The sequence below is a fragment of the Moschus berezovskii genome, chromosome 1, assembly GCF_049115385.1.
Source record: "Moschus berezovskii isolate FMDL1 chromosome 1, NW_MosBer_1.0, whole genome shotgun sequence".
In the NCBI taxonomy this organism is placed as follows: Eukaryota; Metazoa; Chordata; class Mammalia; order Artiodactyla; family Moschidae; genus Moschus; species Moschus berezovskii.
The window spans coordinates 28936125-28961941 of NC_142460.1; the positions used below are offsets into that span (position 1 = coordinate 28936125).

The 25817-nt window shown below is 44.7% G+C and overlaps 1 protein-coding gene and 1 pseudogene across 6 annotated transcripts in view; one reads left to right on the top strand and one right to left on the bottom strand.

The window, feature by feature from the left end:
* Positions 1-10724, top strand: part of APP (amyloid beta precursor protein) — a 305975-nt gene extending 295251 nt beyond the window's left edge. For all 6 annotated transcript variants that reach the window (XM_055421750.2, XM_055421740.2, XM_055421746.2 and 3 more), the window contains one exon: positions 9756-10724. In XM_055421750.2, the coding sequence (XP_055277725.2) occupies positions 9756-9857 (102 nt within the window). In that variant the 3' untranslated portion in view covers positions 9858-10724. The remainder of the gene's footprint in view (positions 1-9755) is intronic.
* Positions 10725-18165: 7441 nt separating this feature from the next.
* On the bottom strand, positions 18166-18680 carry LOC148778708 (transmembrane protein 14C pseudogene; annotated as a pseudogene).
* Positions 18681-25817: the final 7137 nt, after the last annotated feature.

The following is a 25817-nucleotide window of genomic DNA, read 5'->3' on the forward strand; positions in this document are numbered from 1 at the left end:
GGGCTCTCTAGTTGCAGCATGTGGGATCCTAGTTCCCCAACCAGGGACTGAACCTGTGTCCCCTGCACTAGAAGGTGGATTCTTAACCACTGGACCACCAGGCATGTCCCTACTCCTGGACTTTTAAATAAATCATGTGACTTCTAACTCAAGCCAGGTAATAGTAAATAATTTTCAGTAACCAGTCTTACCTTTAGAGTTTCATAGAAAATCACATCGTACCCAAGGGCTGAACAGCATATACAAAGTTCGGCAAGGTCGTTAACTCGTTAGCCTGCACTTGGACCTGAAATGTCTTAGTTTCAAGGTGTTAGTGCAGTGGCCCTGAAGACAGAGAGAAGACCACAAAGTGACAATTCCATTTCCTCGAGACTCTCCCAGCAGCCCAACCTGTGGGAAATAGGAGTATGTAGAACACAGAGGTAGTAAGTTACACCAGCAAAGTAGATTAAGCTGCAAGATTCAAATATGACTCCTTAAACCCATGACATAAAATACTGTAAAATAAAATGTACAAATAAGTTCCTTATATGCATTTAAAATGCAGGTTGAGAACAGGAAAACCTCACGGTTTATGTAGTTTTTAGGAAACTATTAAAGTGAATTAATACATCTTGAGAAGTTAAGAATTGGTAGAGCCGAAAAAGATCTCAAGGATCAATTAATTGATCTCATTTTATACATGAGAAAACAAACCCAGACAAAAGAACTGTTCTTTCAATGTCAGATTCAGTAGAGCCAAGGTCAGAGTAGGGCTTCCCAGATGGCACACGGATAAAGAATCCACATGCCAATGCAGGAGACGCAAGAGACATGAATTCAATCCCTGGGTCATCGGGAAGATCCCCTGGAATAGGAAACAGCAGCTCACTCCAGTATTCGTGTCTGGAAAATCCCATGGACAGAGGAGCCTGATGGGCTCCAGTTCATGGGTTCACAAAGAGTCAGACATGACTTAGCAACTAAACAACAAATGTATGGGTGTTATGTATAAAGTACTCGGAATTAGGACTTTAGCATGGGAATCTGGAGAGGATACAGTCCATATCAGAGCCCCGTGATGCTAGGCAATGAAACAAGGCCTCTCGGAGCTGACTGCCATGATCATGCTGAGGCTTACTTACCAGGTACTGATTTCCAAGGACATGCTCCCCAGATCCCACCCCAGACCTTGGGAAACAGAATTTCTGAATAGGAGGCTAGAAATCTCAGTGTAGAAAATTTTCACAGCTGAATCAAACATGCAGTCAGTTTTGAGAATCACTGATGTATATTTAGTGTTAGCGCTCCTGCCTTTTATATGAAAAGTGAAAGCGTTGGTTGCCAAGTCGTGTCTGGCTCTTTGCCACCCCATGGACAGCCAGCCAGGCTCCTCTGTCCATGGAATTCTCCAGGCAAGAATACTGGAGTGGGTTGCCATGCCTTTCTCCAGGGGATCTTCCTGACCCAGCGATCGAACCTGAGTCTCCCAAATTTCAGACCAATTCTTTACCATCTGAGCCACCAGGGAGACCTTTTATATAGTTATCTAAGCAAACCTTGGGCTTCCCAGGTGGCGCTAGGGGTAAAGAACCTGCCTGCCAATGCAGAAGACATAAGAGATGCGGGTTCAATCCCTGGGTGGGAAAGATCCCCTGGAGAAGGGTATGGCAACTCACGCCAGTATTCTTGCCTGAAGAATCCCAAGAGCAGAGGAGACTGGTAGTCTACAGTTCATGGAGTCAGAAAGAGCCAGATGCAACTTAGCATGCACACACATAGCTTCCTGGGTTAAAAAAATTTTTTTTGATGAGTTAGCGAAAAAAGGTCTCCTCGTCTTTGCACTATTAGAGCAATTGACTCTTTAACACGAGTTCTGGAAAAAGCAAATGAATTTTTAAGCCAGAAGGCATCCCTGTGGGAAGAGAAGTCCTTCAGCCCTTCTCTTGTTGTTCATTTTGTTAGCTTAAGAGCAACTGGGAACCTCTAGACTGACCGCCCCACCTCCTTTGGTGTTTCTTTTCCTTATTTCTGCTAACCTCCTTCTTTTTTAAAGGAAGGATGTTGTGAAGAGCCCAGAAACCATCTCTTTCTCCCTGGAGAGGTCTCCCTTTCTCTCCAGTCTGTAGGTAACCCAAGCCTTCGCCAAGCTCCGTGTTGCATGTTGGAAGAGATCTTCATCTAAGGTGCTGGATACCATCCCAGCCCTCAGGAAGGTGATAGTCTAGCTGAATTCAGAGCTGCAGCCCAGCCTGAGTGCCTGGGCTGGCTCACCTGGGTGGGGTGATGCAGCATGAAAGGGGGTTTCAACACCACTGCTCTCAGAGTATGTGCCGAATCACATCTCTGCCTGTCTGAATGGGCTTCTCCCCCTTAAGGACAGGGAAATAAGTTTATTGCCAGCTGTTCAGTTCAGTTCAGTTCAGTCACTCAGTCGTGTCCAACTCTTTGTGACCCCATGAACCGCAGCACACCAGGCCTCCCTGTCTATCACCAACTCCTAGAGTTTATTCAAACTCATGTCCATTGAGTCGGTGATACCATCCAACTATCTCATCCTCTGTCATCCCCTTCTCCTCCTGCCCTCAGTCTTTTCCAGCATCAGGGTCTTTTCCAATGAGTCAGTTCTTCCCATCAGGTGGCCAAAGTATTGGAGCTTCAGCTTCAGCATCAGTCCTTCCAATGAACACCCAGGACTGATTTCCTTTAGAATGGGCTGGTTGAATTTCCTTGCAGTCCAAGGGACTCTCAAGAGTCTTCTCCAACACCATAATTCAAAAGCATCAATTCTTTGGCACTCAGCTTTCTTTATAGCCCAACTCTCACATCCATACATGACCACTGGAAAAACCATAGCCTTGACTAGACGGCTGGTTAACCTGCTTCATTAATGAGTAACCTGATTTTACTAAGACCACAAATGAGTAAATGGGTATCCCCAGATGGATGGTCCTATGTCTGTTAGGACAGAATTCAGCCGTGAAGGAGAAACCCCAACAAAAGCTTTGGTCTCCAGAGATTCGCTCCTTCTTAGAGGGCAGGATTGCTGCAGAAGTTCCCAGAGGTGAGGAAGTGAAGCACGCCTCGTGCTTTTATTCATAGAAACGTTACCAGTTGGAGGTGAGCAGTCACTAGTTTTTGATTTGCAAAACTAAGCACTAAATATTGATTTAATGACTTGCTTCATCATGAAGCCAGAAATCCAGCCTGTAAGTCATTAGCTGTGGTTTCTCATGGAGACGACAGTGCTTCGCTGGTGCCTCCATGAGTGACAAGACAGCCCTCTGTTACAGTTTCCCAGACTGCACACACCATCTCTGGTGGCTGACGATCCCAGCACCCACTGAATTACCCACCGTTGTCCTGCCAGTGAGGCTCTGCAAATCCCACTGACCCCAGGTTCTGTTAGGAGCAGATGGGCCTTTTCTACACTCACGTCAGTTGACACTGAACATTTTCAAATATATCTTGGAGCTCTCTCTACTACACCTTCTGGACAGAGACTTCACCTTTAATAGGAAGGAAGCGGCCTAAAGCCTCTTGATTGAAGAAATTTAAAAAAAAAATTGTTTCGCAGATCTGATAACTGGAACACCAGAGGTCTCCTATCGCTTTCCCCCAGTCATCTCATGAATGATCTGAGAAAGAGGATTCCTTATTTAGCTTTTTATGGAGATAGAACATATGACTCTTTTGAAGGAGTGTGCTATCAGATTGGTTACATTATAAAACTATGTCGCTATGGGGGTCCTTTCTTCCTGGCAGAAAGTCAAGTTTTAGTGGAGGCATCTAACAAGCACTAACAGCAGGGCAGTTTGGAAAGGTTAAATGGGAAGCACCAGGAAGAAAAAGTGAAGGGATGGGACTTCCCTGGTGGTCCAGTGGCTGAGACGCCACACTCCCAGTGCAGGGGGCCCTGGTTCAATCCCTAGGCAGGGAACTAGATCCCACATGCTGCAACTAAGACCAGGGAAGGCAAATAAATATTAAAGAAAGAAAAATCGAAGGTAGACTCAAAATCTGCAGGAGATTGGAAGCAAACAGCAGGAGTAGAAACTGGAAGGTCAAAGGAAAGCACCCGCATGGCAGGGGAGTTCCAGAGAGTGCCTGAAAAATTACTTGATGCAGGCAATAAGTATAACTGAGCTACTTAGAGAAATAAGAAAGTGTAATTATGAAAATGAACACGTATACAGTAGAAAACCAACACAGCAAGGTTACTAGAAGCGATAAATGATTAACTTGAAAGCTTCATTGCTGCTCTCTGAGTGTGTACTTTCCTTCCCAGGTTCCTGGTGTTCTTACACTCTCTGGTTATTTCACGTGTTTAGTGTGTCTTATCCCCTGTTCTTTGTCCACCTGCGGTGCAAGCATGCGTAGTGGTGTCTGACTCTTTGCAACCCCATGGACTGTAGTCCGCCAGGCTCCTCTGTCCATGGGATTTCCCAGGCAAAGAATACTGGAGTGGGTTGCCATTTCCTTCTCCAAGGGATCCTCCCGACCCAGGGATCGAACCTGCAACTCCTGCAGTGGCAGGTGGATTCTTTACCACTTGAGCCACCTGGGAAGCCTTTGTCCACCTAGATGACCTGAAATGGTAAATCTTTAGAGGCTGAGATTCTCTTGTTGGGCCTGACTCAGTGCCATGCATAAAGGGTCACCCATCAACACACATGCTGCTGGTTACCCTACCTAATAAAATTAAAATAGGATGTTCACTGGCCCTCCTCCGAGCTTAAAGCACCCACATGAGAGCCAAGACTACCCCCCAAGCAGGGGGAGTCTAGAAATTAAGGAGAGATCCAAATAGATTTTATGTCTACAGTCTGATGGTTGAGCTGTACATTCCTCTGCATATAGTGAAGGAATAAGTGGCTTCAAAGAGCCGAGTTCAGGGAGAGGGGTAGGAAGAGCGCATTAGCCAAACAGTAGTCGAAAGTTCTCCTCAAGGTGGCGTTAGGACCAGGTGGATTGAGCTCTTTGGGCTCAGCTCTCTACAATGCACGTGAAAATGAACGTGTACACAGTAGAAAACCAACGTTGCGAGGTTACTGGAAGTATGGATAAAACGGTCAGTAGCAGTGGCCGGTGGAAGCCAAGCTGGGGTTCAGCGTAGAGGGTGTCCCAGGGTCTCTGAAGAAGATGAAGACTTCAGATCAGCCATTGCTCCCAGAAAGTCCAAAGAAGGGGTGCTCGGAGGTGCTGTGCAGGTGGGCTTTTATCTCAGCCAGTGACACCTGGTTCCTGCCTGGGGTGGGGGTGGGGAAAGAGGCAGGAGGGAGAATTCAGTCCCCTGCTCCATTGCTCTGTAATTCCTTCCAGAATAAGCGCCACTGGCTCCATCTTCCCCCAGCTCCACTGAAGTGATACTGAGGCCCCATGCACCCAGGGTCATGGTGGGCTGGCCCTCACGTGGTGGGTGGCTGAGCTGTGAGTGACGGATGACTGAGCCCTGCGGGGTGGGAAGGCTCCCCCTGGCTTCCTTCAGTGGTGGGTTTATCCATAGACCAGAGCGCTCAACATTCCACCTTTAGCTTTCAAGGAGCTGGGGATAAAAAGGTGCCATCCACACTCTGTGGGTGCCACGTTGTAAAGGTAACCCCTTCTCCTGTAGCTCCAAGCCCTCTGAGACCTGGGGGCCAAGCCGCCCCACTGCAGGACTGGGGAAATGTGAGCCACCCTCCCAGCGGCAGAGGGTCACAGAATTAGCAAGTAGAAAGGAGGCTGGGAAAAGACAGGAAAGTTAGCTGCCTGACTCGCACACCATCCTCTGAGCCTCGCACTTCTGGCCGTGCTCTCTTAAATAAGAGTTTGGCTTTGGCCTTCGAAGAGGAGATCAGGTATTTAATTGTTACCCTGCCCCCTGATGAATGCAGCCAGTGTGAGGGTTCAGGTAGGTTCCAGTAAACTTGTATTTTTACAAGTTTAACAAGTCCAACAATCAAGCAGCATTATGCTTTCTTCTGCACTCAGACACATAGCAGTGCCTGATCTCCGCGGCAAGATGCTTTGTAATCTCCACATTGTTTGAAATCTCGGTTGAGAGGTGGCACAGAGCAAACAGATGCCCACGTTCTAACGGCACAGGACTTCAGACAGGCTACTTCTCAGCAAGCAGATTCAGAGAGTGAGGGAAATCTCTCATTACTGGTGCTGATCTTTAATGACGGCATTGTAACTTACAAGTTTCTGGTTAATGACACAATTGCCAATTAAAGCCCAGTGACCTCATTTGTTGAAAACAGAGCAGATCAGAGGAAGAGAAAGGGCTGGGGAAACATCTCTGATTATTCTCCCAGGGACAGCGATGTGGAGCATCCGTTGGCGCGGTGTCCTCCCAGTGGAATTTTACGTCTGTTCCAGCTGCGTTGCGATTAGCCAAGGCAGTCATTCCAATTCTCACCCAGAGTGAAAAGACCATGAGGTGGAGTCATAAAGTAACCTTGGGGAAACCAGCTTATTCCGGTTTTATTGAGATATACTGATCTACAACACTATATTAGTTTTAAGTTTGCAACATGATGATATATGTACATATTGTGAGGTGATTACCAAAATAAGTTTGAAAGTGAAAGTTAGTCGCTGAGTCGTGTCCAACTCTTTGCGATCCCATGGTCCATGGAATTCTCCAGGCACAAATACTGGAGTTTAGTGAACAACTTTCGTTTCACATAATTACAGTTTTTTTTCTTGTTATAAGAACTTTGAAGATCTGTTCTTTTAAACAACTTTCAAATATACGATTCAGTATTGTTAACTGTAATCACCATGTTTTTCCCCCTGAACCCAATAAGGAAAAACACCAGAGAGCAGGTCTGTTGGTGCTAGGCCATCATGTCGAGGGATGGAAGGCGATTTATATACCATGAGTGGACCACACCAGCTAATGAATGATACAGGCCCAAAGAGCGGTGAGGTCACCATGGAAACAGGATGGAGGTTCCTCAATAAACTAAACACAGGACTGTCATGCAGCGCAGCAACTCCACGTGGGAATATGTATCCAAAGGAAGTGAAATCACTGTCTAGAAACGACATCTGTACTCCTGTGTTCAGCACAACATTATTGACAATAGCCAAGGCGTGGAAACAAACTAAGTGCCAATTAATGGATGAATGGATAAAGAAAATGTGACACCCGTGTGATGGAATATTATTTAGCCATTAAAAGGAAGGAAAGTCTGCCATTTGTGACAACACGGATGAGCCTTGAGGGTATTATGCTAAGCAAAATAAGCCAGACAGAAAAAAAGAAAAATACTGTGAGTCTTCACTTATATGAGAAACTAAAAAAAAAAAACAAACCTGAACTCAGAGGTGAACAGGTTGTTGCAAGGGCAACCAAGTGGTATGGGCGGCTAATTCTCAGAAGACCTGACCTCCCCGGTGGCTTTTCAGGGAAGGGTTTTTAAGACACAGTGAGAGAGAAGGTCATAGGATGCCTGATCAGCTTGTGGATATCCTTCTGTTGGTTGGTGGTGAGGTAGCCAGGTGGTATTTGGAGGATCAGGGTCACCAGGCCTCTCATTTAAGGTCTCCATGCTTGTAGTCAACAGGCAGTTGCCTTCTTGCGTGGTGCTGGTTTCAGTATCTGAGGGAATTTGTTTTAAAACAGTAATAACACAATGTAAGTTTTCATGTATTCAGCAAAGAGATAAGTACGTCCTCTCCTCTGGGGACTGTGTGAGGTACAGCGGATAAACTGGAAACCTGAACACCTTACCCCGCCCCAAACCTACATCTGCTCAGCCTGCAGAGAGCAAGTGGAGCCGGCCCCAACAGAGACCCTGGAAGCACAAAGCCAAGTCTACGGCTCAGAGGGCCCACCGTAGCAAGAGGGCGTCAGTTTAAATCTTTAGCTTAACAGACTTTTAGAATCTTAGTGCTCAGTTAAAAATAATAATCTGAAACAGTATGTTCTTTATCTTTTTTTTTTTCTGAAACCCACTTAGGTTTAATCAAGTAGAAATTGATCATTTAGGCACTGCCACGAATGTGTAACACTTAGTACCAAAACGAAAATGTAACTGATCCTACCTTCAAGACACTTACAGCCTCCTGGGGCGGGGAGACAGAATGAACATCCCCGCCCAGAATTTCAGTATAAAAGTAAAGGCAGAATGGAGTTAAGAGTATGTGGGGAGATCAGATGGAGTGGAGGTGCAAAAGTTTCCCTTTTGCTCTGAACAGTGGAAGGTGCAGGTTTTCTGGGAGGGAGACTCCTATGCTGGAAAACCTCACATTCCTCAGCCTCTCAGAGCTACCCCAGCCTTGTTTTTTCCCTCATGCCCCTCCATGGATTTTAAACTGACACCACGGTAGTTGTTTTCTATTAGTCAAAAATCCTAGAGCAAGATCTCCAGCTAGCACCCTCCCAAGGGGTTTGCACCATGTATTCTATGTAAATTGCATCCCTTTCCGGTCTCCTGGAGCTGGCAGCTTGGACTCCACTGTGCTTCATCGGGAAATGTTCCTCATCTGTATTCACACTGAAGTGTCCAGAATCCTGCTGTTAGTGCACCCACTTTTATCTGAAGGAACCCATTAAAGGGAATAGACCCCAGAGAAAATATATTTGGATTTCCCCCCCTCACCTTGACTGAGCAGGAAAGCCCCCTCCAAGAGCCATCTCTGCTTCTGTCTGCCTCTTTAACGTATTAAATTTGGTAAAATCGTGGACAAACTAAAACAAGGCTATGGAGATACTCAGCGGTTCAGATTTTGAGTGTCACCCATTCTGCTTAGCTAAAGTGAAGTCGCTCAGTCGTGTCCGACTCTTTGGGACGCCGTGGGCTGTAGCCTACCAGGCTCCTCCATCCATGGGATTCTCCAGGCAAGAATACTAGAGTGGGTTGCCATTTCCTTCTCCAGAGGATCTTCCCGACCCCTGGAATTAAACTTGTGTCTTCCACATTGGAGGCAGACTCTTTAACCTCTGAGCCACAAGCATACCTGCCCTGGTAGCTTAGACGGTAAAGCGTATGCCTACAGTGTGGGAGACCTGGGTTCAATCCCTGGGTCGGGAAGGTCTCCTGGAAACGGAAATGGCACCCCACTCCAGTATTCTTGCCTGGAAAATCCCATGGACAGAGGAGCCTGGTAGGCTACAGTCCGTGGGATTGCAAAGACTCAGACATGACTGCTTAGCTAAATCTCTAGTACTCGAATTTTTTTTTCTAGCTTGACACCACACTTTCAAGTGAAACAGTCTTTGATGGGAGCCTTTTGTCCTTTTTCAAGCCAACGGGAAGAGAATAATATTTACGACCTTAAATGTATCCAGTTACTACTAAGGGAGGGAAGCAACTAATGAGCACTGCGGAAGGCAAGCCAGCCGGTCAAGGGTTTGCGCGCCACCTAGTGGCCAGATGGCGTATCTGCGTAACTGGTGGGCTCAGGCGTTGTTGAGTCGCTCAGTCGTGTCCGACTCTTTGCAGTCCTACAGACAGTAGCCCGCCAGGCTCCTCTGTCCCTGGGATTCTCCAGGCAAGAATACTGGAGTGGGTTGCCGTGCCCTCCTCCAGGTTATCTTCCCGAGCCAGGGGTCGACCTGGGTCTCCCGCATCGCAGGTGGATTCTTTCCCATTTGAGCCCCAGGGAAGACCTTCTCCTCTGCTCTACCTCAAAGTGGGAAAGAAAGGACAATTTGTGGGTGTTCTGCAATCTTGGCTTAAAAGAAAAAAGTACGGTGCACCTTATCTTTCTCCGGCTTCTCCGTGTGCACTCTTAAAAGATTGTTTAAAAAAAACTCACCTGTCCTGGTTCTTGCTCTGCAGGTCGACGCTGCTGTGACCCCGGAGGAGCGCCACCTCTCTAAAATGCAGCAGAACGGCTACGAAAACCCAACTTACAAGTTCTTCGAGCAGATGCAGAACTAGACCAGCGCCGCAGCCGCCTCGGAAATCGGACAGCAAAACCATTGCTTCACTACCCATCGGTGTTCCTTTAGAGAATAACGTGGAGAAAAGCAAGCCCTTCTGTTTTATTATTTGCTCTTTATCGCCTTTCGACAGCTGTGCTGTAGCACGAGTAGATGCCTGAACTTGAATTAATATACAAATCAGTAATGTATTCTCTCTTCACATTTCGATCTCTACACTACATTATTAATGGGTTTTGTGTACTGTAAAGAATTTAGCTGTACCCAACTAGTGCATGAATAGATCCTCTCCTGATTATTTATCACGTAGCCCCTAGCCAGTTGTATATTATCCTCGTGGTTTGTGGCCCAACTAAGTCCTGCTTTGAAACACGCTTTAAGAATCGATGGGGGAATGCTTTCTGTGAACGTGGGAGTTTAGCTGCTTCTCTTGCCTAAGTATTCTTTTCCTGATCACTATGCATTTTAAAGTTCAGCGTTTTCATGTAATCCAGATGAGTTAGAGGATTTTTTTTCCCTGCAGTTGCATTTTGCTGTACAGATTGCTGCTCTGCTCTCTGTGTGATATAGGAATTATGAGGATAGGCGTTTATTTCTTCGTGCCTGTTTTATGTGCACACATTAGGCATTGAGAATCAAGACTTTTTTTGTCCGTGTATCTTCAGATCTTTGATAAAGAAAAGAATCCCTGTTCATTGTAAGCACTTTTACGGGTAGGGGAGGGTGGGGGTGGGAGCGCTCTGCTGGTCTCAAATTACCAAGAATTCTCCCAAAACACTTTTCCGCAGGATGATTGTACAGGATCATTGCTTATGACCATGATAGCTTTCTACACTGTATTACATAAATAAATTAAATAAAATGACTCTGGGCAAGAGTTTTCTTTGAAGGGTGACTATGGACGTTAAATATTCAAAGTAACTTTGGATGGGTAAAAGAAGTAGACTCAGGTTCTTTCACCCAGTCTAAAACCCTTATTTATGATACCAAAAAAAGATGAGAGTGGAAGGGATAAAGTCAGGGAATGGGGAAGGCAAGCCTGGGCGAACCCTTCAAGATTTATCTTCAATTTGTATAAAATGGTGTTTTCATGTAAATAAATGTGTTATTGGAGGAGCGGCATTGTGCTGTTGTGAATGCTTCCATGGTAACCACCTTCTGATCCTGAGTCATCGGAAGACTGGTGAGAGCTTTCTGATGCAGGCTATCCACACATGTTGTGTCTTAACAGTAAGTCCAAGCTGGAAACTAGGGCCAACAGGCATCTCCCCGTTTTAGTAAAATACTTCATAGACCCAACTCAGTCTTCACTTGGTCCAAACTACTTTGCTGCCGTATCTTGGTCCTCACCTTCGTCCCTGTCTTAGTCCACTCGTGCTACTATAATAAAATATTATAAGCTACTGGATGGCTTATAAACAGAAATTTGGAGGTGGGAGGGAGGTTCAGGAGGGAGGGGACATTTGTATGCCTGTGGCTGACTCGTGTTGATGTATGGCAGAAACAGACAACATTGCAAAGCAATCCTTTCTATTAAAAGTTTATTTAAAAATAAAATTTTTAAAAAAGCTTTAAAAAAATCAAATTTACTTCTCACCATTCTGGAGGGTAGAAGTCTGAGATCAAGGTGCCGGCGTGGTCAGGTGAGAGCCCTCTTCAAGGTCGCAGAGTTCTTGCGTCCTCACGTGGTAGAAGGAGCTAGGACCTCTCTGGAGCATCTCTTGCTGCTGCTGCTGCTGCTGCTAAGTCACTTCAGTCGTGTCCGACTCTGTGTGACCCCATAGACGGCAGCCCACCAGGCTCCCCCTTCTCTGGGATTCTCCAGGCAAGAACACTGGAGTGGGCTGCCATTTCGGGCACTAATCCCACTCATGAGTTCTCCACCCTCATGACTGCACCTCCCAATGCCATCGCAGTGGGCATCAGGACTTCAAAGTTAAGTTTGGGAGAACGCAAACATACAAACAGATTGCAACAGTTTCTAATAAGATATGAAGAGAAACGTTCTAGGAAAATAAAAGTTAAGACCAGCTGATCATTATCGACTAAGCTGAATTCTCAACCCTCACACGGTTGGTATTTTGTAGGGTGTTAAGTCCTCCACTCGATCATCGTAAGATGTTTGGTAGCATTCCTGGTCTCCGACCGCGTGGTGCTGTCTGGTAATGCTCATCAACAATGTCCCTGGAGGACTTCCTGGGTGGTGCAGTGGATAAGAATCTGCCTGCCAATGAGGAAGACATGGGTTCGATCCCTGATCTAGGAAGATCCCACATGTTTCAGAGCAACTAAGCCCATGAGCCACAGCTACTGAGCCCGTGTGCCCTAGAGCCTGTGTTCAGCAACGAGAAGCCCTCATGCTGCAGCTAGAGAAAGCCCGAGCAAAAGCAGCAAAGACTCAGTGCAACCAAAGAAATTAATTGTTCTTAATGCCATGAAATTAAAAGACGCTTGCTCCTTGGAAGGAAAGTTATGACCAACCTTGATAGTATATTAAAAAGCAGAGACATTACTTTGCCAACCAAGGTCCGTCTAGTCAAGGCAATGGTTTTTCCCGTGGTCATGTATGGATGTGAGAGTTGGACTGTGAAGAAGGCTGACCGCCGAAGAATCGATGCTTTTGAACTGTGGTGTTGGAGAAGACTCTTGAGAGTCCCTTATACTGCAAGGAGATCCAACCAGTCCATTCTGGAGGAGATCAATCCTGGATGTTCATTGGAGGGACTGATGCTAAAGCTGAAACTGCAATACTTTGGCCACCTCATGCGACGAGTTGACTCACTGGAAAAGACTCTGATGCTGGGAAAGGTTGGGGGCGGGAGGAGAAGGGGACGACGGAGAATGAGATGGCTGGATGGCATCACCGACTCTGTGGACATGAGTTTGAGTGAACTCCGGGAGTTGGTGATGGACAGGGAGGCCTGGCGTGCTGTGATTCATGGGGTCGCGGAGAGTCGGACACGACTGAGCGACTGAACTGAACTGAACTGAACTGAATAGCCTATAATTTTTTTTTAAATGTCTCCACAGACATTGTGAGATGTCCCTTCTGAGGGACAAAACCATCCCCTTGAGAACTTCTGCTCCATGTCTGTTTTAAAACAATGTCACATATACTGTATGTGAGTTTTAATTGGAAAAGCCTGCGTGTGTGCTAAGTCACTTCAGTCCGACTCTGTGGGACCCCATGGACTGTAACCCACCAGGTTCCCTCTGTCCATGGAATTCTGCAGGCAAGAATACTGGAGTGTGTTACCATTTCCTTCTCCAGGGTATCTTCCCGACCCAGGGATAGAACCTGAGTCTGTCTCCTGCATTGGCAGGCAAGCTCTTTACCACTAGCACCAAGTGGGAGAAGCCTGGGTCAGCACTATTACAAGTGTCTAAGAACAAGCTGACCCTGCTGGCGTTGCTGTGCTGCACTTGAGAACAGGAGAACCAACCAGCACCTTTTAGCCTTAGATGGCAGCCTTTTAAACACTAAGCACAGAATTGTTTCATCAGGCCATTATGCAGTATGAGTGACTCAATTAAAACTCATCTGTGTCTTATTTTCAGGAGAACAAAATACTCGTCTCCCTCTTGCAGTTTAGGGCGATTAGGTATGACTGCTATGTGAAGCGGAGAAGGCAATGGCAAGCCACTCCAGTACTCTTGCCTAGAAAATCCCATGGATGGAGGAGCCTGGTAGAGGCTGCAGTCGTGGGGTCGCTAAGGGTCAGACACGACTGAGCGACTTCACTTTCACACATTGGAGAAGGAAATGGCAACCCACTCCAGTGATCTTGCCTGGAGAATCCCAGGGACAGGGGAGCCTGGTGGGCTGCGTCAGTGGGGTCGCACAGAGTCGGACACGACTGAAATGACTTAGCAGCAGCAGCTATGTGAAGATGCTTAACACAACAGTTTACATGTATAACCAACAGTTCCGTTTCGCCTGACCCAAAGAGAGGTAGCGAACACGGGGAGATCAGTGCGAAGTCACTTCAGTCACATCCACTCTTTGCAACCTTGTGGACTGTAGCCCACCAAGCTCCTCTGTCTGTGGAATTACCCACGCTGAATACTGGAGTAGGTTGCTGTGTCCTCCTCTAGGGAATCTTCCCAAACCAAGCTTCGAACCCTTGTCTCTTAAATCTCCTGTGTTGGCAGGCGGGTTCTTTACTACTAGAGCCACATGGGAAGCCCAAGTCCTAATATAACAGTAATGAAGCCACAGTAATGAAATGAACCCAAACCTTTTCAAACAACCCAAGCCATCCTTTAATGCACGCTCTAAGATTGATCCATAGTTGCACACTTTAAGATTGATCATCTCAAAGCTAATGAAAAAAACATATATATACCCACATGTGTACACACAATTATGTATACATATATATAAGTATGGAGAAAATAAGGCTTTATAATCTTATTCTCAAGTTAAGGTATAATGAAATAATTCTCTGATGGTCCAGAGATTAATCAATAGGTAATTTAACTAAGGAGAAGGAAATGGCAACCCACTCCAGTGTTCTTGCCTGGAGAATCCCAGAGACAGGGGAGCCTGCTGGGCTGCCGTCTATGGGGTCACACAGAGTCAGACACGACTGAAGCGACTTAGCAGCAGCAGCAATTTAATTAAAGTGCTACAAAATAGAATTATAGTGGTAGTTGTCCAGGCCAAAGTTCAATGAGATTTTCAGGAAGTTTGGCCTGGCCAGTCTGATAGACAAAAAATGGCATCTCAATACAGTTTTCATTCATATTTATTTATTATGGGTGAAGTTGGAAATTATTTTTTATGTTCAATGGCCACTTTATGTCTCTGAATTGTTTGTGTTTTGTTTTAGACTTAAAATCTACTTGGCTATCACGACCGCAACTCCTGCTGTTTCACTGTTTTTATTTGCCCGGTAAATCTTTGCCCAAGCCTTTATTTTTAGTTTTGTCAATTGCATTTTAAGTGAGCATCTTGTACACAGCACAGAGTTGAGTTTTTACTATGTGAGCCAAATTGAAAATCTTTTAATAGACAAGTTAGGCCCATTCAGTTTTATGATACAACTGCTTTGTTTGCTCTCAATTCTTTCATGTCTCCTATAATAACTGAGTGTATTATATTTACTGTCTCTATGAGCGAAGGACTCAACGTCGGAAGGGGGTGGTTTAGAAAGCTTTTTATTTTTATTCTAGGGATTACTGTTGTATTCATATTTTTTCCAGTGCTCTTAAGCCCTTTTTTCTTAATCTTTTGCTACCCGTCTTTTGTAAACAGCATCCTTTGCCTCCCACCTGACCGACTATATGACAATCAGTGGTCTTACTCCCCTTTCCCCTTTTCTGTCTCCCGTTTTTTGGTAGTTGTCGTATTTGATTCACTTTATCAGTCCATAGGTATTGACATGTTTTTCTCCAGCCCATGATCCCCTACCACCCATCATTTTAGTCTTAGCCCTGCAGTTGAGTATGTGGGATCTCTCTGCCAGCCTTGCGTTCCCAGACACCTTTACGTTGGATGCAGCTGACCCTCCAGTAAGTTCCTCATCGAGAGCACCTGTGAACAGTGTCCTGGCGTTCCAGCAATTCAAAACTGATTTTCCATGACCTTGAAATTTGAAGTGCACCTTCTTCATCCTTAAGTTTCTTTTCTTTTTTTGGTCGTACCTCGCAGTATGTGGGATTCTGTCCTTATTTTGTAAGTTATTTTGGAGAAATCTGAAGCCAAATTAAGACCATGAATTTTGCATGAGCACTCCCCCACCCACCGCAGTGATTACAGAAGCCAGGAAAGGTCATAGGAATCACTGCTTTGGATGTTGATGGACCCCAAGGCTCCACCTTCAGGGTTCTCTTCTATACACAGCCACCTAGACAATATTAGTAATAATTGGTGTACAAAGCAGTAGCTTTAACCGAGGCCCTTTCCCTGCATTCCAGGCCAGGATTCCTATCTTTATTTTAATAACGTTGTTATAAATGCAACGCCTGTTAATTACAGAAAATATAGAATACAGGAAGAAAAAAGTTTCACTCATAATTCCTCCATCCAGAGGAAAGTACTGTTAACACCTTTGCATATATGCTTTTAGTAATTTGAAATCACATACATTTACCTCACTTGCCGTTTTTTTTGGTCATAGCTTGTAGTCCATAACCTGATTTTTCCTTGCCTTGATATGTACATATTCTCATTTCATTTTTAAAAACCCTTAAAATAACCACCATTATAATGACTGCATAGGACATTAAATTCATCTTCTTCTGGAAATTTGTTACTGTTATAAATAAACTTTAAACCAATATTTTAAATCACAGGCCAATGTTTTACTTACTTTGGGTTTTTTTTTTCATTTACAGTAAACTTTATTTTAATTGATTTTATTTAACATAATTTCAAAGTAGGTCTGTGCTCTAAGATAAGCAAAAGAATAGATACCCTAAATCTCATTAAGAGATCCTTTTCACACTGTTCCTTGAGCAGTGCATGGGGCTTGGAGGGTCCCAATGGTGACACCCTAACATTCTATCCCTGGAGATGTTACCTAGAGATACAGAAAGAACAGATAACACTGAAATACAAGAATCAAACTGTATGAGGGTACCACAGGAATAAACTCTTGTGTTACACCTTACCCATCTCTTTAGGACTGTGATGATAATGACCGATTTTTTATCTCGGCAAAGTTCAGTGCTGTTTTTTGGTCTGTTTTTAAGAAAAATGTCAGAATACATGAAAATGCTGTACTTGTTTATCTTCAGTTCAGTTCAGTCGCTCAGTCGTGTCCGACTCTCCGCGACCCCATGAATCACAGCACGCCAGGCCTCCCTGTCCATCACCAACTCCCGGAGTTCACTCAAATTCATGTCCACAGAGTTGGTGATGCCATTCAGCCATCTCATTCTCCGTCATCCCCTTCTCCTCCCGCCCCCAACCTTTCCCAGCATCAGAGTCTTTTCCAGTGAGTCAACTCGTCGCATGAGGTGGCCAAAGTATTGCAGTTTCAGCTTTAGCATCAGTCCCTCCAATGAACACCCAGGATTGATCTCCTTTAGAATGGACTGGTTGGATCTCCTTGCAGTATAAGGGACTCTCAAGAGTCTTCTCCAACACCACGGTTCAAAAGCATCGATTCTTCGGCGATCAGCCTTCTTCACAGTCCAACTCTCACATCCATACATGACCACGGGAAAAACCATTGCCTTGACTAGATGGACCTTGGTTGGCAAAGTGATGTCTCTGCTTTTTAATATACTATCAAGGTTGGTCATAACTTTCCTTCCAAGGAGCAAGCGTCTTTTAATTTCATGGCTGCAATCAGCATCTGCAGTGATTTTGGAGCCCAAAAAAATAAAGTCTGACACAGTTTCCACTGTTTTTCCATCTATTTCCCATGAAGTGATGGGACCAGATGCCATGATCTTTGTTTTCTGAATGTTGAGCTTCAAGCCAACCTTTTCACTCTCCTCTTTCACTTTCATCAAGAGGCTTTTGAGTTCCTCTTCACTTTCTACCATAAGGGTGGTGTCATCTGCATTTCTGAGGTTATTGATATTTCTCCCAGCAATCTTGATTCCAGCTTGTGCTTCTTCCAGCCCAGCGTTCCTCATGATGTACTCTGCATATAAGTTAAACAAGCAAGGTGACAAAATATAACCTTGACGTACTCCTTTTCCTATTTGGAACCAGTCTGTTGTTCCATGTACAGTTCTAACTGTTGCTTCCTGACCTGCATACAGGTTTCTCAAGAGGCAGGTCAGGTGGTCTGGGATTCCCATCTCTTTCAGAATGTTCCACAGTTTATTGTGATCCACACAGTCAAAGGATTTGGCATAGTCAATGAAGCAGAAATAGATGTTTTTCTGAAACTCTCTTGCTTTCTCCATGATCCAGCGGATGTTGGCAATTTGATCTCTGGTGCCTCTGCCTTTTCTAAAACCTGCTTGAACATCTGGGAGTTCACTGTTTACATACTGCTGAAGCCTGGCTTGGAGAATTTTGAGCATGACTTTACTAGCGTGTGAGATGAGTGCAGTTGTGCGGTAGTTTTAGCACTCCTTGGCATTGCCTTTCTTTGGGATTGGAATGAAGACTGACCTTTTCCAGTCCTGTGGCCACTGCTGAGTTTTCCAAATCTGCTGGCATATTGAGTGCAGCACTTTCACAGCATCATCTTTCAAGACTTGAAATAGCTCAACTGGAATTCCATCACCTCCACTAGCTTTGTTTGTAGTGATGCTTTCTAAGGCCCACTTGTTTATCTTAATACATGAAAAAGAGTAGAAGTTTTAAAAATTCTTCATGAGTCCAAGTTGGGCCATGACTATTACTGATGGGGTTTACCCAAGGCGCTGATTCCAAGTTTGACCTCCATCAGCAAACTGGCACCTGCAATCAGGCCTGCAGGCATGAATTTTCTAGAGCTGTAGTATCTCATCCCCATGATGCCAGCCAAGGTTCCAGATGTGACAAGGAAAGCCAAACGTTCTTCGGATCCTGAGACAGCTGATAGGAAACCAGGCCGGTGAGACCACCGAAGAGAAGCCCGGCAGCCAGGGACGGAACACTGCCTGCTTTTGCATAGCCAATGATCCCGCCGGAAGCAACCAGTGCTGCATAGCCAAAGCCAAGCCAGTGTAAAGGCACTAGTGGGCCAGAGTCCTTCTGCATTGTTCTCTTTCACTTTGTCCAAACCAGGCCTGTACCTGCAGAGGAGGGGCTCCTTCCCGAACGTCTGCCCGCACAGGTCGACCAGGGCATACTCGGCTCGGGGGCGGGGAGTCAGGGTTGGGTTTTTTTTTAAGTAAAAGCCAGATTAGCATCTGATTCAAAAGTGCTGACCCAATCCAGACTCTGTCTTGGTTTCCTCATTTGTAAAATAAAATAATAAAAGTACTCCAGAGAGTGGTCATGAATATTCAACTCGTTAACAAATGTGAAGTGTTTAGAACATTGTCTGATATGCTGTAAATGGATATGCGTATTAGCTACAAAGGAGTATCCAACAAGTAGAAGGGTATTTCTTTTTTATTGAAGTATAATTGATTTACAATGTTGTATTAATTTCTGCCGTACAGCAATTTGACTCAGTTATACACACATATGCATTCTTTTTCATTATGGTTTATCCCAGGAAATTGAAGATCTTATCTCTCAGATCAAGGGGAGGTGATATAGACTCCATCTCTTGATGAGAAGTATACCAAAGAACTTGTGGACATGTTTCAAAACCACTATATTAGAAAAAAAAATATTGGGCTAAGTAGAGGTGACAGCCATTCCCTTTTTTTGATCTGCCTAGTGTAATTAACTAGCAACAAAAGACTGGGGCAGAAAACAGTGAGGCTTAATTCCCTTGGGTACGGCAATTTCTTTTTACATTTTCCATTCTGGACCTGTCCCCTGAACTCCAGATTCCCTGTTGCCTGCTGATCTCTTCATCTGAACATTTAACAGACATCTCACCCTTGATGTAGTGAATGTCAAACTGCAGATGTCTTGCTCCTTCTTTAGTGTTTCCCTTCTCAATAAATGACACCACCATTCTTCAGTTGCTTTGACCAACACTCACGAGCCACTATTGAACCATTCACCTTCTTGTCTCGTTTAGGTCTTTGATCAAATGTCATTATTTGGATGATGTTGTGCCTGACCATGTCAGTTAAACACTACACTCCCCCAGGACTTCCTTGATGATCCAATGACTATGACCCCATACTCCCAATGCAGAGGGCGCAGGTTCCATCCCTGGGCAAGGAACTAGATCCCACATGCCACAACTAAGAGTTCATATGCCACAACTAAAATCCCCCATGCCGCAATGAAGATTGAAGATCCCGTGTGCCACAGCTAAGACTCAGCATGGCCAAATAAATAAGCTAAAAAAAAAAAAAAATAACTACACTCCCTCCCTGCCTCTTGAGTTTTCTATACCCCTTCCTGCCACCATTTTTCTTCTTGACACCACGTGACTCATGTTTTACTCCCTTATTTGCTAATTGTCCTCTCATTCAGGGCTTCCCAGGTGGCTCAGCAGGTAAAAAATCCACCTGCTATGCAAGAGATGCAGGCAGACATCGGTTCAATCCCTGGGTGGGGAAGATTCCCTGGAGAAGAGCATGGAAAAGCACTCCTGTATTCTTGCCTGGAAAATCCCATGGAGAGAGGAGCCTGATGGGTTACAGTCCATAGGGTCACAAGGAGTCAGACACAACTGAAGTGACTGAGCACACACTTCTCTCATTCCAATAGAAACTACCTACAGGAGGGATTTTTTTGTGTGTCTGTCCTGTTCACTGATGAATCCTTAGTGCCTAGCACAGCATCTCACATGTGAGGGCTGTTCAATTTATTTAAATAAAAGCATGAATTCATTTATGAAATAAATGCATGAATCTGACTTGTCACACTTTGGCAACTAGCATAGAGAAAGTAAGGAAGAGGAGGAGAAAAGGGAGGAAGGAGAAAAACTTACTCAATATTATATAAAAACCAGAGAGAAACAACAGAGCTGTATGTCTTGTTTTGCTTTCTCAAGATCCACTCATACAGACTGAATAGTTTTAAATAATCTTCATAGTTTATTTGTTGTTCAGTCACTCAGTCGTGTCCAACTCTTTGTGAGCCCATGGACTGCAGCACGCCAGGCTTCCCTGTCCTTCACCGTCTCCCAGAGTTCACTCAAATCCATGTCCATCGAGTGGGTGATGCCATTCTCTGTCGTCCCCTTCTCCTCCTGCCTTCGATCTTTCCCAGCATCAGGGTCTTTTCCAATGAATCACTTCTTCGCATCAGGTGGCCAAAGTATTGGAGTTTCAGCTTTAGCATCAGTCCTTCCAATGAACACCCAGGATTGATCTCCTTTAGAATGGACTGGTTGGATCTCCTTGCAGTCCAAGGGACTCTCAAGAGTCTTCTCCAGCACCACAGTTCAAAAGCATCAATTGTTTGGCACTCAGCCTTCTTTACGTTCCAACTCTCACATCCATACATGACCACTGGAAAAACCATTGCTTTGACTAGACAGACTTTTGTTGGCAATGTTTCTGCTTTTCAATACTCTATCTAGGTTGGTCATAGGTTTTCTTCCAAGGAGCAAGGGTCTTTTAATTTCATGGCTGCAGTCACCATCTGCGGTGATTTTGAAGCCCAAGATAGTAAAGTCTCTCACTGTTTGCATTGTTTCCCCAACTATTTGCCATGAAGTGGTGGGACCAGATGCCATGATCTTAGTTTTTTGAATGTCGAGTTTTAAGCCAGCTTTTTCACTCTCCTCTCTCACTTTCATCAAGAGGCTCCTTAGTTCCTCTTCACTGTCTGCATAGTACATTGCTGCTGCTGCTGCAGCTAAGTCACTTCAGTCCTGTCCGACTCTGTGTGACCCCATAGACAGAAGCCCACCAGGCTCCCCCGTCCCTGGGATTCTCCAGGCAAGAACACTGGAGTGGGTTGCCATTTCCTTCTCCAATGTGTGAAAGTAAAAAGTGAAAGTGAAGTTGCTCAGTTGTGTCCGACCCTTAGCAACCCCACGGACTGCAGCCTACCAGCCTCCTCCATCCATGGGATTTTCTAGGCAAGAGTACTGGAGTGGCTTGCCATTGCCTTCTCCGGCATAGTACATTGGCTGGGTCTAAATAGCATGTCCTTAGCCTGTGGTAGTTTCCTCCATGCAGACGTGGGGGAAATGGCCTGAGAATGCCTGGCAGAGAAAATCGACTTCTCATCAGCTTGTGTGTCAAAAAGTAAGCTCCTAAATTGCCTCTGATGTTTTTATTCATTTTTCCAAACCAGAGGGTTTTATCTCCAGCCAGCAATCCTTTAACATCAAGTGATAGAGCTCCAAAAATAAGAAAAGGAAAGCAATCATTTGATGAAAATTACACCTATTATTGAAGAATTTTACTTCAGTGTAGAATTATGATAAAAGCTTTGGTGAATTGCACCATGAAATATAGACACTTAATAGGAGAGAGGAAAATGACCAACTTAGAGAAATAGAAATACCTCAGGAGGACCCAACCCAAGGCATAGTCAGTATAGAATCTTTAATAGTTTTAGGAATTGAGAAAACAAAATGGTCTACAAGGAAATAGCCCTAAAAAAATGATAAGTTCCTGGAGACCATACCTTGCCAATCTCAGTGGAGATTTACAATCACGTGTCTGGTCACTCTTGGCTCATTTCAAACTTGGGTCATCAAAGGTCTTCAAGCCAAAAGATAATCCAAAAAAACACTGCAGTCCCAGCAGAGACATCAGCACCATCTTCTGTGAGCATCTCTTGCCAGAAGCCAGTGTCCCTGTAGGCTCTCTAAAAATTGGCATCTTTACCTCCAACACTTTATGTCTGTCTTTAAAAAATGAATGAGGTTGTTCTCAAAAAACTAAGATCATGGTGCCCAAGGGATATGTCTCACTCTAGTTACCGAAGCTTTGCCCAAATGTAAGATCAAAAATGTTAATAAAGGTGGAGGGACATTAGAGATCATTATTTACACGGGGGAAGGAGACCCATTGCAGGAAGGGGACCCAGGAGTGCACTCTGGATATAAATTGTCCTAGGAGACACACGTAATGACAGAGCAAGAGATGACTGGGAAGGAGAACCCAGGCAAAGAGCAGCAAGGTAAGGAAAACCAGGAGAACTGCTCAACCATGTGGCTCACAGTCTCGGGTTTTACGGTAATGGAGCTAGTTTCTGGGTAGTCTCTAGCCAATCATCTTGCTTGGGCCATATTTGGTACTCAGGGTCCTTCCTGGTGGTGCAAGCATCCCCCAGTAAGATCAGGGAACTTGCCCAACACATTTAGGGGAATCTCACCAGGACAGATCGGAGAAGGCAATGGCAAGCCACTCCAGTACTATTGCCTAGAAAATCCCATGAATGGAGGAGCCTGGTGGGCTGCAGTCCGTGGGGTCGCTAAGGGTCGGACACGACTGAGCAACTTCACTTTCACTTTCACACATTGGAGAAGGAAATGGCAACCCACTCCAGTGTTCTTGCCTGGAGAATCCCAGGGACGGGGGAGCCTGGTGGGCTTCCGTCTATGGGGTCACACAGAGTTAGACATGACTGAAGCGACTTAGCAGCAGCAGCAGCAGCACCAGGACAGATGACTCCCAAGAGAGAAGGAGCTAAAAAGTTACCACCTGGTTTTCCCCAGGTACCATGGAAGGTGTACATTACTCTGCTGCTGCTGCTAAGTCACTTCAGTCGTGTCCGACTCTGTGTGACCCCATAGACGGAAGCCCACCAGGCTCCCCCGTCCCTGGGACTCTCCAGGCAAGAACACTGGAGTGGGTTGCCATTTCCTTCTCCAATGTGTGAAAGTGAAAAGTGAAAGTGAAGTCGCTCATTCGGGTCCGACCCCTAGCAACCCCACAGACTGCAGCCTACCAGGCTGCTCCTTCCATTGGATTTTCTAGGCAAGAGTACTGGAATGGCTTGCCATTGCCTTCTCCGGTACATTACTCTACACAATGGTAAATGTTGGACTGCAAAGGCCAACTTTATCTTAAATCACAGTGGCATTTATTATGCATAGTTTTTAAATTATGTCAGATAAGACCAACTTCTAGGTGCTAAGCAGTTAAAAAGTCACCTCTCAATAGGCCACACATATGGGGATTGAGGAGGCTTCCCTGGTGGCTCAGACAGTGAAGACTCTGCCTGCAGTGCAGGAGACCCAGGTTCAATTCCTGGGTCAGGAAGGTCTCCTGGAGGAGGAAATGGCAACCCACTCCAGTATTCTTGCCTGGAGAATCCCATGCACAGAGGAGCCTGGTGGGCTACAGTCCATGGGGTCGCAAAGAGTCAGACACAACTGAGCGATTGACACTTTCACACTTTTCATGGGGGCTGAAATATTATCCTATATTATCTCCACACTATGAAGTTCCCCAACCCAACCCCGATATGATTTTGTTGGGCCAAGAGAAAGAGGTTTTGTTCTCAGGTTTCACTGTGACGCAGAGCAGAACGTAAGATTGTTGGGACTGAAAATGATCCTTTACGACAAGGAATTTTTTTAAATTATCTGGTTCTAACCACTTGATTGTCTAAAAGGTGAAAACTCATGCAGAAGTAGGTACGGAAATAAAATACATATCATGGTGGGATTTTCCCTCACTTTTTTGAATGAAGAACTTTGTGTCTCATGGCGACTGAAGAAGAAAAAAAGCACAACATGGAGAGTTGTGAGTTGTTTTATTTGGGCAAATGAGGACTACAGCCCAGGAGATGGCCTTTCAGATAGCTGAGGACTTGCCTGAGAAACTGAGGGGGGAGACCAGCGGGGAGGGATGAGGGTCAGTATGCATGTGATTTTGGCAAAGAGGGAGTGCAGGCCATCAAGCATGTATTTTTTCCAGAAGGTTTCTACTCATCTCATGAAGATGACTGCTGGTCACCAGGAGCAGAGGACAACATGAAGGATTTTAGTACTTCCTAGATATGAGGAGATGCAAGAATTTGGCTCATAAAGTCTTCTCCTAAAAATATCTAACTATCTGAAGACCAGTTCTGCCAGTTTTTCCCAGAACACAGAGTGCCTCCTTCCTGCTCTCCACCCCCGAACTCTTGCTGATGCCATCCAGCCATCTCTTCCTCTGTCGCCCCTTCCCCTCCTCGGTCTTTGCAGTATCAGGGTCTAACACATCTGGTGTGGATCTGTTCCTGGCAGCCTGTTCTTCCCTAGGAAAAACAGAATTCTCTCATTTACTCAAGAGAGAGCTAGGGGAAATTTTTCCTTTAGACTATAGACAAAATTTCAACATTAGAAAACTTTGAGGAAAAGCAAAAAAAGAAAAAAAAGAAAAGGTAAGAGAACACAGATGTTTTATTTAAAAAAAAAAAAAAAAGGCACAATAGCCATATATAAAAAACCCAAAATTAAAGTCCAAAAGAGTTCATTCCATTATGATGCAAACTGCTCTGCCACCAGCAGTCTCATTATATCTACATTTTACTAAACTAATTTCAGTGCTACCACTGTGTCATCTGACCATTCATTTTTTATTGCTTATGCTAATGGGTTTTGTGGGTGGCGGATTAGTTGCATTTTAATGCCCAGCGGCAAAAGATGAAAATATTCCAATGACAGTAATGGATGAAAAAGTACCCTGCCGCTTACAGCTTCAGACACAGAACTACATGATTTTTTTGTTTTAATGTATGTTGCCTCTGCTGGTTTAATCATTTTTACAATAATAGACCTCAATTCCACAAAGACTTTCCCCAAAGGATCCAATGTCTCTTGAATAATATTTTTCTCTGGACCATCCCTTAAATCTTTTCTAAAGTTTCCTAAGAATTACAGATAAGTCGGGCAAGTGTATATGGTTCACTGCACATAAATCAATTTAACTTTCATATATGAGTGGATTCATTTAAAGGAAAGAAAATAAGATAACACTAGTAAAAGCAATGCTTGATTAAAGGTGGCAAAAGTTTGAGGGAAAGAGAATGAAAACTCTGGGCGTACAGACCAACCAAGGCTGGAGAATATTTACTCTGGCTGCCCAAAAGGTTAAGTCTCCCCACCTTATTGTGATAAAATACTAGATCTTACCCACAACCCGTATAATGTTTCCAGTAGTGGAAAGAAAGGGAAACTTAGCAGGCTCATGGCCTGGGTGGATCTTGTGTTTTTTCTCTCACTGTGCAGAGTGGAGTCTTCAGAAAGCAATGCAAAAGTTGTAGACCTTCCAAAAGTTAATGAAGTAATTATCTGTTCTCAACTAACCGTATGGAGTCCTTTCAGGTTAAAATCTGCTGGGCCAGAGGCTCAGACTGGTCCTGCCATACACAACCCGGAGATGTCTAATCATTTCACTGGAGTGAGACTCCAGTGGGTATTTAAACAACCCAGACAACAGACCACAAAACTTTCTCTCCTTTTTTTTCTGGAGTGAGAAGACAGGAGTATGGTAAGGTGACTAGAAAGATCTTAGAAATGCCATAAGTGATTCTTGTAAATAA